The 13,921-nt window shown below is 35.9% G+C and overlaps 1 protein-coding gene across 3 annotated transcripts in view; it reads right to left on the bottom strand.

Moving 5' to 3' along the window:
* The window catches only part of LOC125673234 (transient receptor potential cation channel subfamily A member 1 homolog), a 45,239-nt gene extending 32,520 nt beyond the window's left edge, over positions 1 to 12,719 (bottom strand). The window contains exons 1-4 of one of the 3 annotated variants that reach the window (XM_048909709.2): positions 11,920 to 12,719; positions 4,249 to 4,483; positions 3,485 to 3,653; positions 578 to 684 (exon numbers count right to left, since the gene is read on the bottom strand). In XM_048909709.2, the coding sequence (XP_048765666.1) occupies positions 578 to 684; positions 3,485 to 3,653; positions 4,249 to 4,431 (459 nt within the window). In that variant the 5' untranslated portion in view covers positions 4,432 to 4,483; positions 11,920 to 12,719. The remainder of the gene's footprint in view (positions 1 to 577; positions 685 to 3,484; positions 3,654 to 4,248; positions 4,484 to 11,919) is intronic. The other 2 variants (XM_048909703.2, XM_048909704.2) reach the window with 2 other exon arrangements.
* Between the last annotated feature and the right edge of the window lie 1,202 nt (positions 12,720 to 13,921).

The following is a 13,921-nucleotide window of genomic DNA, read 5'->3' as shown; positions in this document are numbered from 1 at the left end:
CCTCACTGCTACGGCCTTAAGAGCCATATGCACTGGTCGTACAGCTCCTAATATCCAAAAAAATTCTTGAATGGGTCATAAAAAAACAAAAATTTCAAATAAATTTTAAGGAGCATCTTGTCTAATGGCAACAGGGAAATGGACAATGCATGCATTGTTGAGATCAGGAGGAGAGGAAATCCACGACGGTCTCCAGATCTGGCTTCAGTATCGTTCATGGCAAAAATATGTCATCAACATATGACAACTGTCTGGTTTCAACACTGCATTATCTAAATCAGGTTTATCTCTACACATGATTCCAAAACTTCAGTAACTTTTTAACAATCTCAGAAGAGATGATCTGTTACTTATTAAGAATATGCAGTAGACGACGTTAAAACGAAAGTAAACACAACTGTGTATGAATATCACTATCAAAATGTCTACAGAAACTGGCCATCCCAATATCTACAACACTTGACCAATCTAATATGTACAGACACTGATCAAGCTGTCAAATCCCCTTTCCCCTCCCCGAATAATGTGAAATGACCTGACAACTATGAAGTACAGTAATTAGAAATTAGATCCACACCTCTTGATCATCCAGCACAAGTTCAGCCCCCCTCCTCTGTTTCTCTCGCTTGTAGCGGGCCGCGTAGTGCAGCGGGGTCAACGCCTCCTCATCCAGCGAGTTAATATCTGTAAACACAAAAACATTCACCGCGAGTTAATATCTGTAAACACAAAAACATTCACAGCGAGTTAATATCTGTAAACATAAAAACATTCACAGCGAGTTAATATCTGTAAACACAAAAACATTCACAGCGAGTTAATATCTGTAAACACAACAAAAAAAAACAGTGAGTTAATATCTGTAAACACAAAAACATTCACCACGAGTTGATATCTGTAAACACAAAAAAAAACAACGAGTTAATATCTGTAAACACAAAAACATTCACCGCGAGTTAATATCTGTAAACACAAAAAAAAACAACGAGTTAATATCTGTAAACACAAAAACATTCACCGCGAGTTAATATCTGTAAACACAAAAAAAACCCAGCAAGTTAATATCTGTAAACACAAAAACATTCAGGGGAGATCACTCCTTCATACACAAAGAGACAAAACACTGTTCCATCAAATTATGAACTGAGCATGCTGAATGGGTGACAAGTTTATAGCAAGGTAAAAAATCTACAGAGTCAACCAGTGATAATCAAAATCACCACAGTCTGACGAATTTAACATGAGACTCTCCATTAGATCTAATTAGGAGGACTTCATTACATGAATGAGATATCACCACTAATAAAACAACTTCCATGCATCAACATTAATTTTATCATAATTAGGGCTTTCCACCTTTCTGTGGAAAGTCCTATTGTTATTGTTCTGTTTATTATTTTCCTGCCATCAAAAAAAATGTTCGTCTTAAGACTTATCGAAAAACTTTATAGTCCATCATATAGTACTTCTTGAGAAACAAATACAGTTCACCCAACTTAATTGAACTTTGACCCCTTACGGAGTTATTGGACCTTTCGCAGAAATCATTGTTATCACTTCTACTTTTTAACCGTAAATGATAGGAAGATGAAACCTTTTCTAAACCATAGAGGGTAATTAGTAGAAGCGAAGAATTTCAAATGAAGGATGAAGGGATCTGGTGTCCCCTATAGGGAGTTAATGCCTCTTTATGTTTTGCGATTTATTCGTAAAACATGTCGAACTTCAGAACGGTTTGTCGTAGAGACATGGCACCAACTGTAATAGGATACTTGACCTTTGACCTTGAAAATGAGGTCAAGGTCAAAGTCATCAGAAAAGAGGAAAAATAGCACTTTTTATACTCTCTTTCCTGCTTAAGATAGCATTGAAATTTTATATGGGTAAGTATTGACTTCTTGATTGGTTTTGATAGTATGCATTATAACTTTTAACTTTGAGACTCCAGTGAAATTCGGAGACTCGCGTCGAAAACCTTGTTATCGCTACTCCTACTTAATGGAATGTCATAGAGACACGAAACCTTCGCTAATGAATTCACAGTAAAACCCTCTTGCAAAGAAAAATTAATCAAAGGGATACGAAAACCCTTAAGCATAGTTATTGCCCCTGAAAGTCTCCAATATCATTATCTAAGCCTATAACTTTTATATTAATATAGATAGAGACATGGGACCACTTGCATTAAGACCTATGACCTTTGAAATGAGGTCAAGGTCAAAGTCATCATCAAAATTATTTTTTTCCCATTTTCAAGGTCTTTCAACCTATTTTTAGCATTGAGAAGCTAACCGAAAACCCCTAAACAAATTATTGCCCCTGAATGTCTTGATTAACATGTTTTAAGCTTATAGCTTTTACATTAATATAGATAGAGACTTGGGATCACTTGCATTAAGAGCGATGACCTTTGACCTTCAAAATGAGGTCAAGGTCAAAGGTCAAGGTCATCGTGAAAATTATTAATTAAATTTTCAAGGTCGTGTTGAGTTTCGTACATCATCTTAAATATTCTTAAATATCTTTTTTTTTATATCATTGTAGGTGGAAAGCCCTCTAATTGTTCACGAACAATTAGGATTACTAGTTCCTATTTGTTTTTGTTAGCATGCCCAATGCATAGTTTTAGTGAATTTCTAATCCTCATTTGTCAGTCCAAGTGCCAACTAATCATCTCTGTTACAATGTCCAGTTTGATTATTAATTGAATTTCTAATAATCTTTTTGTTATGATGTCCAGTTGGACCATTAATTGAATTTCTAATGATCTGAAGATCTCAGTGTTACAATGTCCAGTTTGACCATTGAATTCCTTTCCACAGATCCACAGAACACAAAGGTACATGCATTGTCTTCTTCAAACTTTGTTGTGTTCAAACAAGCTCCGCTCCTGTCATGGCTGTGTCAAACTTAAGACTTTAACTACCTATTACACCTGACACTTAACATTTAGAAGTGAGAATCACGGGTCTTTCAGATCTGACATTAAATAGGGGGATCCCTTGTCGCAGCAGGCGTTGACATGTTAAAAAATCCTCAGTGCTATGGTTGTGAGCATTAAGCATTGGTCTAAATCTAAACTACAGCTGGTGACGTCTCAATAATGAGTGATAAATTCTCAACGGGACGTAAAACAAAAACAAACAACCAACCAAAACCTGACTCGCACAATGTGATTTATACGTGTAATATGCATCTTAATTCTATTGCTTCCTTGACAACTTCTACAATGAAATAGTCAACAAATTTGTCCTGAACATAATGGGACATGCCAAGAAATTACCTGCATCATTGTTGTGTAAGATTTTGACGATGTCATACTGATTGTAACGGGTCATGCTATCAAGTACCTGAGCCGTAGCTGTGTAGAATTATAACGATGTCGTACTGGTTGTAGCGGGTCATGCTATCAATTACCTGCACCGTAGCTATTTAGAATTTTGACGATGTCGTACTGATTGTAGCGGGTCATGCTATCAATTACCTGCACCGTAGCTGTGTAGAATTTTGACGATGTCGTACTGATTATAGCGGGCTGCGTAATGCAAGGCTGTTACTCCCTCTTCATCACGCATGTTGATTTTCTTCTTTAAGTTTCCAGTGATGGACCTCAGAAGGATCTCCATACTACGAGTGTCACCATTCCTGGCACACTGAAAAAATAAACAACTTTAAGGATACTGGCTGTGTCTCAAGTCATACTTGATGCAGTGCGAGATAAAGGAGGTCTGCTGTGTCTCGAGCCTTACCTAGTGTAGTGTGAGATTAAAAAGGTTGGTCGTGTCTCGAGACTTACCTGGTGTAGTGTAAAATTAAGGTTGACTGTGTCTCGAGACTTACCTGGTGTAGTGTAAAATTAAGGTTGACTGTGTCTCAAGACTTACCTGGTGTAGTGTGAGATTATGTTGGTAGTGTCTCGAGACTTACCTGGTGTAGTGTGAGATTAAGGTGGTAGTGTCTCGAGACTTACCTGGTGTAGTGTATGATTAAGGAGGTCAGCTGTGTCTCGAGACTTACCTGGTGTAGTGTGAGATTAAGGTGGTAGTGTCTCGAGACTTACCTGGTGTAGTGTGGGATTAAGGAGGTCAGCCGTGTCTCGAAACCTACCTGGTGTAGTGTGAGATTAAGGAGGTTGACCGTGTCTCAAGACTTACCTGGTGTAGTGTGAGATTAAGGATGTCGACCGTGTCCCGAGACCTACTTGGTGTAGTGTGAGATTAAGGAGGTCGACCGTGTCTCGAGACCTACCTGGTGTAGTGTGAGATTTAGGAGGTCGGCCGTGTCACTGCGTTTCATCCCGCTGGGCTGGACTTGAGGCTCATCATCATCTTCAAGAAGATTTTTCATCTCCACTCCATTAGATTTTTTCTCTTCCTCATCTGTCCCATTGACACTGACCAATGTCCGGAATGATCCCTCTGTGTCAGCCATGTCTGGGGCGGGGTTTACTGATGTCAGGATGCTGTGTGGCTGTCAATCAAACCTATAATGAACCAACTTAATAATCGTAACATACTGCAAGGGTTGAAAATTTTTAAAAGAAGGTGCAAGCCTCGTGCTTTTTCCATTTTCAGTCCCATACCCAGTCATTCATTTTCCAAGTCTGGTTTTAGAGAAGCAAACCTCTGACAATACAGTGTGGTTTTTAATTTTTTACAGTCCAGGCATCTGGCTTTAGAAATTCTAAAATCTGAATCATTAACCAATAGATAATACCAATGAAATACTGTACAGGTTTAAATTTGCAGACACCGAACTTGATATTTTGCTCTTTCAGTAGCATATGCTGGTGCTTGTGTACAATTTCAGAGACGGGTTTATGTCTCTGCTGAAAATTGAACCCAGGACCTCGGGCATGACAGTCCAGTGATCTCCCGATCAAGCTAGAGAGTAAACCCACTAGCCAGAACTAGGACACCATGTATCTAACACTAGTTACACTAACACACTTGAATTTGCAGAATTTCACGAATTATTCATTACTGTAGAGAAACAAGCATTCTCGTAGCATTGCATAACCAATACACCACCCCTCCCAGTGACGTTTCCATTAATTGATGGCTGTTATACTCGAGATTATGCACATTTGATGTTGTTTGACCTTGAGCTGTGACCCAAATCATTGGTACCAAGTCACCATGTTCACCAGCGTGGAATTAGTTTTCATGTTTCATTGTTCATACAGTTGACACATAGTTTTTATCAAGAATGAAATAGTCTTTAAGTCAGAGCTCTAAAAATTTTAATTCAATTCATAAACATGTAGCATATATATTCTAAATGTCACACAGTTAAGTTGGGTTTCATGACTATAATTATAAAAACAACCGCGAAAATTTGGTACTCTGTCATCATGAGACATATACCATTTGCTTAGCTTTGATGCTGTTCAAAAAGCATGGTTTTTTTTTGGTAAAATAAATTTCTTTCCTTATCTTTCTTTGCTGAACGTTAATCATATTTTGATTTTATGCCAGATCGTCATCAGTTAATGACCATAGTTGCCAACCTCCAATATGCAAAAAGAGGGTCATGACCCTCTTTGAAAGGCAAAAAATTTGGTCATAATGCGTAACGGCATTCATGACATATTTATTAGGATTACATGTGTCATAAGTGTTTATATTTCAAAAAATACAGTAAAACTCGAATATAGCGAACACGGATATAGCGAAATTACGGCTATATCAAAGTGAAAACGATTTCCCCGGTAAATTCTTTATCTATTCTATATAAAAATCTGCATCTATAACGAACACAGATATAGCGAATTTAGACAAATATATAGGCTTCATTTCACTTAAAGACAATACAAACGCAAGTATATCGATTGATGCTTTCTTATATAACTGGTATACATGTAGAACAAATCAGTTTTATCACAAATTCGTTATATTTGAATTATGAATTTGCTATAAACATATAGCGAATTACGCTTATAACGAATTTTATAGAGGGTCCCCAGAAAATCGCTATATCAGAGTTTTACTGTATTTACAACAGAAATGTGTGTTTTGTGTACTATTTTATTGAAGAGAAGCATTGTAACTGAAAGTGGCACATTTTAAATTTTTCAAGACTGATATATACAAAACAGGACATAGATTTATTAAATTTACATGATGAGAGGGTATTTACTGTTCATTGTATTGTTCAGATCCGAATTCAGTGTGTATTTTCTTTACAGTATTATCATTCGAAGATGATGGCAAGAATTACGACAGTGATTAGATGACTTTTGTGAGTAAGGATTTTGCGTGTGGCATGTGTAGTCAGATTATATTTAGACCCAGACCTAATAGACAATTGTGAGTTACACAATGGATGATAAGCTTCATGCTGTCCTCAATCAATAACCTTTTTTATCCATGAAAAGTAGTTTTCCCAGATTTGTTTGTAGGTGCATAAGTATCGGTTTCTTTTTGTTGGCGTGTCTGCTAACCCTGATAAGGATCTCTTTATCATATGGTGGTAGCCATTTTACATAATGACTTCAATCCCCGATTTGTCAAACAACTCGCAGATAATTGTTAACACCTGTTTTGATAACTTGTCTATAATGTACATGACCATCAGCAGAGTTGTCGAAATTTTTAAATCACTGTCAGACATTTGGTCTGGCAGAGCTAAAGGTTCTGTCAGACCGGACAAAGTTTTGTCAGGCCAGATACATGTACCTTGTATTGCACAGAAAGAAAGAAAAAAAAAGAACTGCACCAAAATCATCAGCCTTTTATTGTTTTAACAGCAATGCATCTTCCACTCATAGTTAGCCAAAAACGGTCAGTTTTCCAGCCAACTTGGAAGTCAGTAACACCACGAAAGACTTCATAATTTTTTAAGTGGTCCAAGTTCAGCATTTTTCCCCTCTTTTTACAAAGTAGTATGTTTTACATCCCGTCAGGAATTTCCCCTCATATTGAGACGTCACCAGCTGTGAGTGAAACACCACAAATTTAGACCTATGCTTTGTACTCTGACTCCATGACCATAGTAGTGAGGGTTCTTTAACATGTTAAAACCTGCCGCGACATTGGAGGTCATATCCGAAAGACCTGTGACTCTCACTGCTATATGCTGAGCATTTGACGAGCATATATTTACATCTTAGATTTGACGTGGCCATGGCACGAGCAGAACTCGAACTCACGATCTTCCAGTTACGAAGCGAGCGCTCTACCACTGAGCTTTTTCTTCCTGGGTAGAGATTTGATCGGCCGTGTGGCCATGTTGTTTGTGCATCCCAAACCCGAGCTCTAAAATAATCGGATCACAGCCGATATTTTCAAATGGTCATTTGGACTGACATTTTCTAGCACGTAATTGGTCCAGGGAATTTTTTACCAGCCTTGCAGACAGGACCGACAGTTTTCGACAACTCTGCATCAGCATTGTTTATGTAGATCCAAGCTTGTGTTGCAAACTGGAAATTACATGCGCGAACTAATATACAAAACCAAACACGGTAATTGAGTGAAAGGTATGACCCACCGGGTCATAAAAAATAATTGGGTTACAGGTCGAAAAATCAGGTGTAACCCGAAAAATTAAGTTAGTTGGCATTACTATGTTAATGACGTGTAACTTTGACATACGGGGATATAACTGAAGCAAACGATATCTTTTTTTGGCGCGTAAACCCTTTTAAAATTGTATTGACTTTTATATAATCATGATAGTAAAAGAATAACAAATACACACAGAAAATATTCATTTACATTCTCTCAGCAATAAAATCAACAAATATAAACGTAGAAAATATTTATTTACACTTTTTCAGTAATTAAATGACTTTATTATAAAATTTCTGTATGTCCGATTATAATCGATAATTAGTTACAGTAAACCAATCATTGATTATTAAATTATCCCCCATTCCCATCACTAATGTTTATCATGTTTATGATGTAAATACTTCATACAAAGGCTGCAAAAGTGGAAATTCAACCAGATATTCTAATCTATAACAGTATTTGAACATGTATGCTAAATTTGATTATATCACAACACAATGGATGTCTATCCAACCCAGAAAGAGAATAATGGTCAACAGATTTTTTTATCAATACCCAATATGATATTTGCAAATTATTTTTAATGTAAAATTTCACAATTTAACTTTTTTGTAACATTATTGGATAAATTGAAAGTTGAATTCAATGCTCTTACAGTCTGAGAATTTAACTTTTTAAATGTCATAGACAATAGGTCTATGTCTTTTTGATGCGGCATAGACCATTGGCATTTGGCATAGACCTGACCAAAATTTGACGACAAAAATAACACATATATCGAGAAAAAATAGTTATTAACAAACTTTGGTTCTTTTTATTCAACTTCATACTCCATTTCCAATTCTACATTTAATCTATTGATATGGTCCTCGTTTTATTTTTTATTTTGCTCATCATAATCACTGTCCAGAAAATACTTTAACTGTGGAATCATATATATGCCGTTTGTTTGACCTTCACCTCAAAATTATTTTTGCTAATTAAGTCAAATGTATATTATTTTGTTTTGACATTCTTGCAATACTTGAATATTTGGGAAATAAAGAAAAATAGGATAACTCTAGTTATATAGTTGAGGAAAATTTTAGTTTAAATATCGATCCCAATAAAATTCATCAATGCTGATAAAATAAAAGCATCGACATTTGAAGACATACAAATCGTATGTTGAAAAATTTGTCTTAAGCACTAGTCATAATCTTCAAATCGCTTAGACGCTTAAGTCGTATGCTCTAAAATTAACAGAGGGAAATCCAGGTCACAAAAATAGATTTTGATGATTGTAAGGGAAAACATTTATTTTAAGTGCATTATCACACAGGTATAATAATTATTTCTTTGTTTCTTAGAATTTGACATAGACAATTTGGGATATCTTATTTGCACATGGCATGGCCCGACCTCATTTAGCATTGCCGCGGTCTATTGGTCTACTGTTAAATTCTCAGACTGCTCTTAATCTTAATATTCAGTATGAGTATCCCCCATATTCCACACACACACACAGAGAGAGAGAGAGAGAGAGAGAGACTTATACAGGTCCAGTCTCAGAGCTCCAGATAATTTTTTACCACAAAGAGTATTTACCCCCTGATTTTCAAATCATTGAGTATTTTGCTTTTCAGAAAAGTCAAAAGAGTATTTTGTTAATTTACTGATTATATTTGCTGTTTGCCACTAATACAGAATTTTATCACTTAGTCTAAATATAATCAGATATCATATGACTGTGTGTCTGGCATTTTAAAATTTAATACCTCAACAATAAATTTCAAAATCGCAATGTTAATGAAGACCCTTGGACTTTATGATAAAAAGAACTACAGAGAATTTTCACCTGTAAACATACAATCATTTATTGTACCACAGGGTCTTCTTATTCATTTTGTTCTCAATCTATATATAATTTATATATAGCATATAAATTGAGAACAAAATGGATAAGAATCCCCTGTGATTGTTTGTACATGCAGTATTGAACAAATTTCATAAGCACCAAACAAACAACAAAACTATTTGTCATATTGTAAATTAAAGTGTTGTTAAACCGAGAAACTAAAATCATTTTAAACCAAAACATATCAGTTTCAAAGTCTAAAGTTTTTGTGACTTTCTATAGCATTTTTTAAAATTTAGACGAACCTAATTCTGCCCATATATATTTTTGCACCTTGTTTTCACTGCAAATTACTCTCCCCGGATTCCCCTAACCTTGTACCGTTAACCAAGAATTGGTTTTCCTCCATCTGTGTAAAATGAGTGCATGTGTGACGGAAGTCGGTAAATAAATGCGTGACTCCCATTCTTGCAAATACTTTCAAATAGTTAGCGAAACAATGCTGCAGGAGTGACATTTAAGTAAAAACTTAGTAAGTTTAACAGAAGAAATGTATATCGTTTGTCCTGTACCATTTTCTGTGCCACCAATCAATCGTTTACGATTTATGATATAAGTTTTCATCTGCTTTCGATCGCACCCTACCTGTTTATTTAAGAAAGAAGTATAATAATTACCCGGTAGACTTATACAGTTGTGTATTGAGTTACCTCTACGCATTACTTTAGGAGTGTAAAGCGTATTTACATTCGCGAATGCGTAATTGTACGCCTGATTTTAAACTTTAATGCGTATTTCGTAAAATTTAATGAGTATTTACGCTGATACGCACCTTATCTGGAGCTCTGAGTCTAAAGACTATTTCTACCTACGTAGCTATTTATAGCTACATGTACAGTCCCTGAAACGTTCTTCTTTCCCACTTGAACGGTGAGCGAACGGTGAACGTAATGTGAGCGAACGGTGAACGTACGGTGAGCGAACTGTGAACGAACGCAGAGTGAACGGTGAACGAACGCAGGGTGAACGGTGAACGAACGCAGAGTGAACAGTGAACGGTGAGCGAACGCAGAGCGCAAAGTGAACGGTGAACGAACGCTGAGCGCACGCTGAACGCAAAATGATCTATTTACTCGGAATGTTTCGGATTTTTTCCCAGGGATTTTACTTATTTCATAATCAAGTAATAAAATACATGTACATGTATATTTCATCAATTAATGAAAAAAAATTAAATAAACCGGAATTATGATACAGCATATTTTACTGGACCTGTTATTTACATTTATTGGCCTGATTGTAGACTACACATAAACAGGTCCAGTCCAAAGACTATTTCTACCTACATATGTATTTAAACCTACTTAAAGTAGCTACTTCTACCTACTTTTACCTGTTTTTGAAAATATAAATAATAATTAAAGCGCATCTTTTAAACAGGTCAGTTGTTTCATGTATCATGTTGTGTACGTGCACGGTAAAATTCAGAGTGTAAATTTGAATACTTCACGAGGGTGGAGAATGCAGAGGAAATGCATGAAAATTCGCCCCAAAAACCTATAATGTAAAACTGCAGGAAGGTAAACTTTAAAATTAATACAGATTTGTTCGACATTCTACACATTTTCTCACGTAGCTTTGATCCTAAATTCCTAGAAAATGGAACTGGGTGCTGTTATTGATGCAAATTTGAAAAGTTATAAAGTAATCATTTTTGTCCAATATTTTTGTGGTATTCATCGTCAGTGTACTGAGTGAATCAAGAAATTTGGTACACACCATATTGCGCCGTTCCTGCTTTTGGCCACAAAATGCAAGTAAAGGAAAAAGTAGGTAAAAGTAGCTACCTGGAGTAGGTTTAAATACCTACGTAGCTATAAGTACCTACATAGGCAGTGATTTTTTAAGGCCCATTTTGGGTCCGAATTTCAGCCCTTTCCCCTCCTAAAAATTGTCAATTTTTTCCCAATTTAGCTTGCATTTTTCCCACTAATAACATGAACGAAAAATGCATTTGAAAAATATAAACATTCGCTGTGAATTATATACATACGACTTAAGTTATTACTTATGGGAATTATGATTTGGATAGAATAGTTGAAAATTTTAGAAGGTTAAAGAAAATCAGATGTGTAAAATAAAGATAATATAATGTTTGATATGATATTAAAACTTATTTATGATAAAATTGATTTTTCCCAATTTGACTGAAATGTCGACAATTTTTCCCAATTCGAAAAGCCACAGGACCCTTGTAAAATATGTAGAAAAATCACTGATAGGTAGAAATAGTCTTTGGACTGGACCTGATAAAAAAAGTCGGTTAGTAGGCTAGTAAGTATATCAAATGATTAAAATAAAACAGGTAAAAGGAGATAGTCTAGTTTAATTCTCACCCCTGTATGTTAAATTGTCCACAGAGAGCAAATTGGCTGCACTAAGAGCATGGTAAATAAAGACCCATATCATCAATGAATTTAGAGGAAATTCGGATTCGCATTGCGAAATGCAGTGCACAAGTGCAGGCTTTATTATCAATAATATTGACTACAAAATCTCATAACATACCCTTAAGTCAAATATAAAAGTCTCCGTGAATGCTAAAGCTCCTGTTTCAATCAGAATTCTCACAAACTCCACATTTCACAACGTCAAAATATTTTCGTAGCCATGTCGGTATTTTTCGTGTTTGTTGTTTACGATCACGTGACCCAATGTAAACTAGCAAGACGAGCTATTTTTGGCTGACAGGTTGTTTTTTTTTGTTTTTTGTTTTTTTGTTTGTTTTTTTTCTTCCAGGTTGTGAAATCCGCGGGAATAAAACTAAACACGTGTATTTCTATCTGCCTTACAGTTATAAGATGATTGAGCGGGACAATTTCTTTGGGAAATGGGGGGAGGGGGGATTGTCTGTGGAGGGCGAGGCCGGAAGAGAGCGATATGAGCGGGGAGAGGATTCAGGAATTGTCAAGAAGAGGGGGCGGGCGTAAAGTTCGGGTGTATGCACCCCCTACCCCTAACACCACCACCCCCGCATTAAGATGGTGATTTTAGACATTGTTATAGAAATTTGAGTCACGTCCAAATTTAAATTTTAAAAAAAAAACAAAAAAAAACTTATTCTGTCTTAAATTAATTCTACCTTATGATGTACATACAGGACCTATTATATGACGCGTTTTCCTATAAAATAAATTTCAGGTTACTGGTGTGCAACACCATGAAGACATTGAGGTTTTAGATTTTGACATCAAAATAGGCAACTCCCCAAGGTTCACTTTTGCGTCTACAGGCCGCCAAGTTCTAAATGTGAATGGTTTTGAACATTTTGAGAAACATGTGGAAACATTAACTACTATTAAAAATAACATTGTATTTATGGGTGATTTTAACATCGTTAAAAATAAGAATTCAAATCTTAAAAACCTAATGAAAACGTACGAGCTTCTTCAAATAATTAAAGAGCCCACACGAGTAACAAAGGACTCCAGCACTTTCATTGACCATGCATATTGTGTATGTGTCCGAACCACGGAATGTTTGTAAATCTGGCGTAATACACATAGGCATCAGTGACCATCATCTAGTTTATGCTGTCCGTGGGAAATTAAAGTCTGGTACAAACTGTCACATTAATGTAAAATACCGCAGCTTCCGGAATTTAGAAGACGACCAATTCCATCGTGACATCCATATGATGTCGATTGGAATCATATTAAAGAATTGAGTGATGTAAATGAAATGTGGTGTGAATTCAACTCTCGTTTCTTCAAAGCCTGATGAAATATTGAATGAGATGCATAATCGTCAGTACCTAAACGAAAGAGCATTACGGTCCAAATCAAAGAAACCAGAGCAAGCAGAAGTCGTGTCACTCTTGAGACCAGATAAGCGAAACGGGGCTTTGTGGAGGAGGCAGTTGATCAATGTACCACTCGACCAAAGGATATGCGGTCCAGATTGAAACAATCTTTACCATCGAGGCAGAATTCGACAGCATACATGTACACATTTCCAAACTGACAACGGTACCATTACCTCTTTTTAATCAATGGCTAATTTTTTTTAATGATTTCTTTTGTAATGTAGGACATGAAATAGGAAAGCATTTTGATTCTTCTTTACCGGATGTGGAACATCTAAAACCGCCAGGTTCATTTCAAATTCCAGAAATTACCATTGAATTTATTGCAAATGAAATTATCAAAATGGCATCTTCGAAAGCCACAGGTATTGGTGGTTTGTCTGTAAACCTCTTAAAGTTGTCATTTAATCATATTGGTAATATTTTATTTTTAACAAATCCATATCCTCATGCACATTTGTGCTTGGGAAAGAGCTAGGGTAGTCCCATTGTACAAAGCAGGTGATGAGCATTTGGTAAATAATTCCAAACCAGTTTCTATTTTACCAGTTGTCAGTAAGATTGTTGAACGACATGTCTTCAATTCCTTTTATGAGTATTTATCCACAAACAAATTAATTACAGATAGTCAATCTGGATTTAGGCCAAGTCATTCATGTGAGACAGCGTTGAATGGTCTTACTGATAAATGGTTCAAAACCATAG

This window comes from Ostrea edulis, chromosome 3, assembly GCF_947568905.1.
Source record: "Ostrea edulis chromosome 3, xbOstEdul1.1, whole genome shotgun sequence".
In the NCBI taxonomy this organism is placed as follows: domain Eukaryota; kingdom Metazoa; phylum Mollusca; class Bivalvia; order Ostreida; family Ostreidae; genus Ostrea; species Ostrea edulis.
This window is presented reverse-complemented; position numbering and strand designations above follow the sequence as displayed.